The 4917-nt window shown below is 39.8% G+C and overlaps 1 protein-coding gene across 1 annotated transcript; it reads left to right on the top strand.

The window, feature by feature from the left end:
- The first annotated feature begins 561 nt into the window (after window positions 1-561).
- LOC140852484 (uncharacterized) lies at window positions 562-4124 on the top strand. The gene is made up of 2 exons (XM_073245708.1): window positions 562-1785; window positions 3803-4124. Exons 1-2 carry the CDS (start codon window positions 613-615, stop codon window positions 3962-3964), a joined length of 1335 nt encoding a protein of 444 aa, XP_073101809.1. The 5' UTR covers window positions 562-612; the 3' UTR covers window positions 3965-4124.
- Window positions 4125-4917: the final 793 nt, after the last annotated feature.

Here is a 4917-nt window from a genome sequence, read left to right on the forward strand (position 1 = left end):
AAAAAATCATAATTTTTGTCCATAAGGTATCATAATATAATGCAGGATTTCATAATATACAAAAAATGTCATAATTTTTTTCAAAGAATAGAAATATTTTTATCATTCAAAATTTTCAAACGAAAAAATTGGTCCATAGACATTAAATATGTATTAAAAAATAGTTGAAAAAAAATATTTCTTCCACATTATGATATTTTGAGCCATATGATAATAATTTAGACTATAATACGCCACAGTATATCATAATTTATTTTAAAAAATAAAAAATATTTTTATCATATTAAATTTTTAAATAAAAAATTAATTATTAATATTAAATATATATTAAAATATAATAATTATATAGATCAATCGAATAAGATAATACCATATCAGATTTTCTCCGTCGCCCCAGGTGCACAAAGAATTTCTCAAAGCAACATGCCATAGAACTTGATTTGGATCCTACTTAGATGGCGAGACGGAAACGTATTAGGACTCAACAAGACCGGCACTGCACGCCTACTACTCTCGACCCAACCCCCATATAACACAGTCCGAAGCCTAGTCTCTCTTTTTCTTTCTTCCGACCTCGAATCTCTTTCTCTCTTCTTCTTCGTTCCTGTAGCTATGGATTCCTTGTTAGCCAACTATGCTTCTTCCGACGACGAAGATAACGTAGAAGAAGAAAAGAATGCCTCCGCTCCTCCCCCCAAACCCTCTCTCTTCACCTCCTCTCTCCCCTCTCCCAAGGCCTCCTCCTCCGCTTCCCTCTTCTCCTCCATCCCTCCTCCCAAATCCTCCATCTCCCCGGCTTCTCTAAACCCTTCTGCGCCCAAATCCCGCGATCTCGGTGGCGAGGGCGGAGAGAACGACGAGATAGGAAGCAGATCCGCCTCCAAGAACCCTCCCTCATCCGGCCCCCCTTCGAGGGCCCCCTCGTCTTCGATCTTCTCCTCTCTGCCCCGGCCCAAAACCTCCGCCTCTTCTTCCTTCTTCTCTTCCCTCCCTCCTCCCAGATCCTCCCAGCAATCGAATCTCCCGAAACCCTCGAATCCTGCTTCCTTGGATCAAAACCCTAAGAAAGTCGTCCCAGTCACGCTCCCTTCGAACCCCTCCTTGCTTCGAAACGGAAATTTTGAAGACGACGATGATGAGGAAGAGGAGAAAGAGAGGAAAAGGGGCAAGGATTCTTCTTCCATCGCCTCCTCTAAATCCCTTTCTTCGATGCTTCCCGCCCCAAAGAATTCTCTTTGCTCGGCCCCTGCTGCAGGACGGAGATCCATAGTGGAAGCCGATGTCCCGGCGGCGAAACCCGAGGGTATCGGACAGCAGCAGGAAATGAGTGCTTTGGAGAGTTATGGGAGTTATTATGATGGTAGTTTGGTTGGTGGCTCTGGGGAAGCTGGGGAAAGGGAGCCGACGGTAAGTTCAGAATTCAGGAATAGCAGTGAAGCTTCTGGTTGGGATCCCAATTACGGAAGCGCTGTCGGTTATGGGAGTGGGGGTGAGGTCGGTTATGGGAGTGGGGGTGGCATGGACTATGGGAGTTATGGGGGCACCATGGGTTATGGGAGTTACGGGGGCACCATGGACTATGGGAGTTATGGGGCCAATTGGTCTGATGGATCAGCGACGATGGCAACGCCAGAGATCGCAGATATGGGGAAGATTGCAGGGAAGAGAGGAAGAAATGAGATTCCTATGGAGGTTGTGGAGGTGAAGCAGGATGAACTGATGAAGAATAGACCAAGGGAGGACAAGGCAAAGCTGACTGGGTTAGCCTTTGGACCATCTTATCAGGTTTGAGATTTGCCTACTCATTATTGATTTTTGCTGATTTTATTTGTGATGCTCATGTTCAACTATGTCTTGTTCTCCTAATACCCTAACACTGGCGCATTATCTTGTTCCTCAAGGGAAATTGGACTCTGATGTCATAGCTTGCCGAGACTTGTTTAGTGGTAATAGAATGTAATGAGAAAAAAGGATGTTTCCAATTGAGCAACTCCCACAAGAGGAGACAAAGAAAAAAAAAAAGGATACTTGTCCTGTTATTGCTTTTGATTAGCTAAACACGATTATTGCTGATCATTGCAGATTATTGCATCTTGGTCACCAAAAGCTGCTGCTTTCTCTACACTTGTATATTAGGAATTGTTAAAGGCTTTAGCATTCCTTCACCATGATGACTTTATCAGTTTATCTCCATTCAGAATCTGACCAAGTTTTGATTCCTCTTCTCCAATGGAACTTCATGGTTGCTTCTACTACCTTAGTGGTCAGCTTTGGATAAAAATCTTGGTTCTAGATATTGTATTTTGTTCTGCAACATGTCAAGCATATTGACCAACTCTTCTAGTTCTCTATCAAGTTTCTTCCCCCTAAATCACAAGATGACATGTCCTTACTGTGCTCGACCATGAAGCAGTCCGCCTAACTTGAAGGCCGCTCTTGCCATTGGAGTGAACTAAATTCACATTGAAGGAATATTTTGCCAAACTTCTGTGTTATTCCCCTATTGCTTTGTTTTAAGTCCTTCATGAAGAACTCCATGGTAGTTTAAATATGTGGTAGTATACTACAGGTGTTCATCTTGGATGTTCTATAATCTCCATTCATCCATTTTCTTTCCATCTTGTTAGGTATAACCTCATCTGTCAATCTTTACTTTGTATTCTGCAAGAAATGCATCATCAATTTATTTGGAGCATCTCCCACTTTTCCTGATTCTCCTAACCTTCTATACCTTTTGAACAAATTTCTTCTGGCAAGAAACTAAGAGACAATGTATGGCTTACAGTTTGTGCAACATGGATGCAATATCTTGAATTGCATAAGCAGAAGATGTGTGGCTTTATGCCCTTTGCTTTTTGTCTAGACTCTTTCGACATCTAGCAGAACCTTGGATGGTGGCTTTCTGGTTTCATGAGCTTAAATTGCATGAGCAGTAAAACAGGTTTCCTTCCTGTTGACCAGCCTTTAAAGGTTTCCTTCCTAATTCTGGCAATCCCTCCCTTGTCAAAGGTTGCCTTGACCAAGGTATTAGGTCTTTAGCGTGTGCTGCGTCAGTACTAGCACTGGCACGAAATGGCTAGTGGGCCTTTGATCAGTGACTGGCACTTTCACAGCATGCATACTTGAAACCTTGACCAGAAATCAGCTTTGAAAGTTTAGATTTCAGTTTTGATTTTAGGTTTGAGAGTCAGTTGTAGAACTTTTCAAGTATTTGGTGCAAACCTTGACCTATAAAGCCAACTTGTTATAGATAATACTTATTGGTTAAGCTTCAATTTAAACCAAAGAAAAGAAATTTTTTCAACCTTCTTCCTTTCTGTTCTTATTTCTTCAATTAGATCATTCGCCCCTTCTTTATTTCTCTTGGCAATCAAATTTAGTTGACTTTTTTAACTAGTTTATACTTGTTCTTGCACTAGTTGAAATTATACTTCTTATCACCGGTGATACTTCTTGACAGCCTTTTGTTGGTGTCTTAAATCGGAAAGTTCCATTGGCACCAAATGCCTGGTATAGTAGGCTTTTGTGTTTTTGGTATAACATTGTGTTACCATCCTTTGCAGCTCTTTGTGAGATGAAAGCTTGTTTTGATTTGGCACATTCAAGTTAAAAATTATCTTGTAGACCAACTGGGTGATGTGTATTGCCACTTTTCTGTATTACAGTTTACACATTCACATTGCAGGATTTGTGCGATCTACCAAGCGTAGTTACATCACCCTTAAGTTCAATAAGCTTTCTGGTGATGCCACGGGATATCATATATTTGACATTCTGATAAATAAATTTAATTTCTATGCAGCCGGTTTCTTCAGCCAAGGGAAAGCCCTCGAAACTTCAAAAAAGAAAGCATCAGATTGGTTCTTTGTACTTTGACATGAAGCAGAAGGAGATGGAGCTTGCAGAGCGGCGTTCTAAGGGTTTGCTTACCAAAGCAGAAACACAGGCCAAATATGGTTGGTGAGCAATATGTATATTAGGGAACCGTATCTCTGTATGAACAACAGTATGGGAAAAGTAATTACTTGATCAGTTAGTTTGTAATTTTTGGTCAGTATGTTTTCATTTTCACAAAAATCTTGTTTGATTCATTAACATAATATCATGAGCTTACTTTTTGGACATGAGGATGTTGTCACACAATGGCCATCTGACATAATCTTCCTTTGTAGAAATGTCATACTCGAGCCCCTTTGCATTATTTACTCTATTGTTGAATTTATTGCATCAAATCGGATTATGGATAAGCAAGTGGTGTAAGTCTATCTATTGGAGCACATATCTGCTTCTAGGTCAGCTCTTTTAGCAATTGCCTTTAAGAGTTTTGGATGTTTTCATTGTATGCGTGGAAACACTCATTTGTAGTCATAGAGTTCAGAACTAGGATCTTTTATGTGTCATCAACAGTGGAAACATGAAACAAAGGATTTCTACTTTCTAAGGCTTTTATTTGGACCAATGTTCTGAAACCTGGTCCAGACATCAACTTATTTTGATGTCCTGGTCACGATTCAGTGTGTCGACTATGGGTCAACCTATTAACCCATGGCATCATAAATAAATTAATTAAATAAATACTAAAAATAGTAGAAATATTTAGAAAGTCTAAAAATAGAGAATATGAAAAATATGTAAAAAGTATAGATATATGTAATTTACAAGTTAATAACTTGAATCTTAAGTAGAATTTACAACATCAACCAAAAAACAAGGCCTCTGAATAGTGGTCAAATTGGGCGGGCTAATAATGGGTCGAACCGATCGATTAGGTGGAGTCTTAAAACATTGACTAGGACTATTGAAAGCCAAGGAATGCCATGAATCCTGACTAGTATACTTGCTCTTAAGATATCAATAGCTCTAAGTTTCCTGTTAAGGCTTGATTTTTGACTCGTAAGAGATCATTGTATGGATGAT

This window comes from Elaeis guineensis, chromosome 1 (assembly GCF_000442705.2).
Source record: "Elaeis guineensis isolate ETL-2024a chromosome 1, EG11, whole genome shotgun sequence".
NCBI classification, from domain to species: domain Eukaryota; kingdom Viridiplantae; phylum Streptophyta; class Magnoliopsida; order Arecales; family Arecaceae; genus Elaeis; species Elaeis guineensis.

Coding starts and splice junctions, on each gene's coding strand:
- LOC140852484 (XM_073245708.1), top strand. CDS start 613: ATGGATTCCTTGTTAGCCAACTATGCTTCTTCCGACGACGAAGATAAC. Junction 1,786..3,802: donor CCTTTGGACCATCTTATCAG/GTTTGAGATTTG, acceptor ATTTCTATGCAG/CCGGTTTCTTCAGCCAAGGG.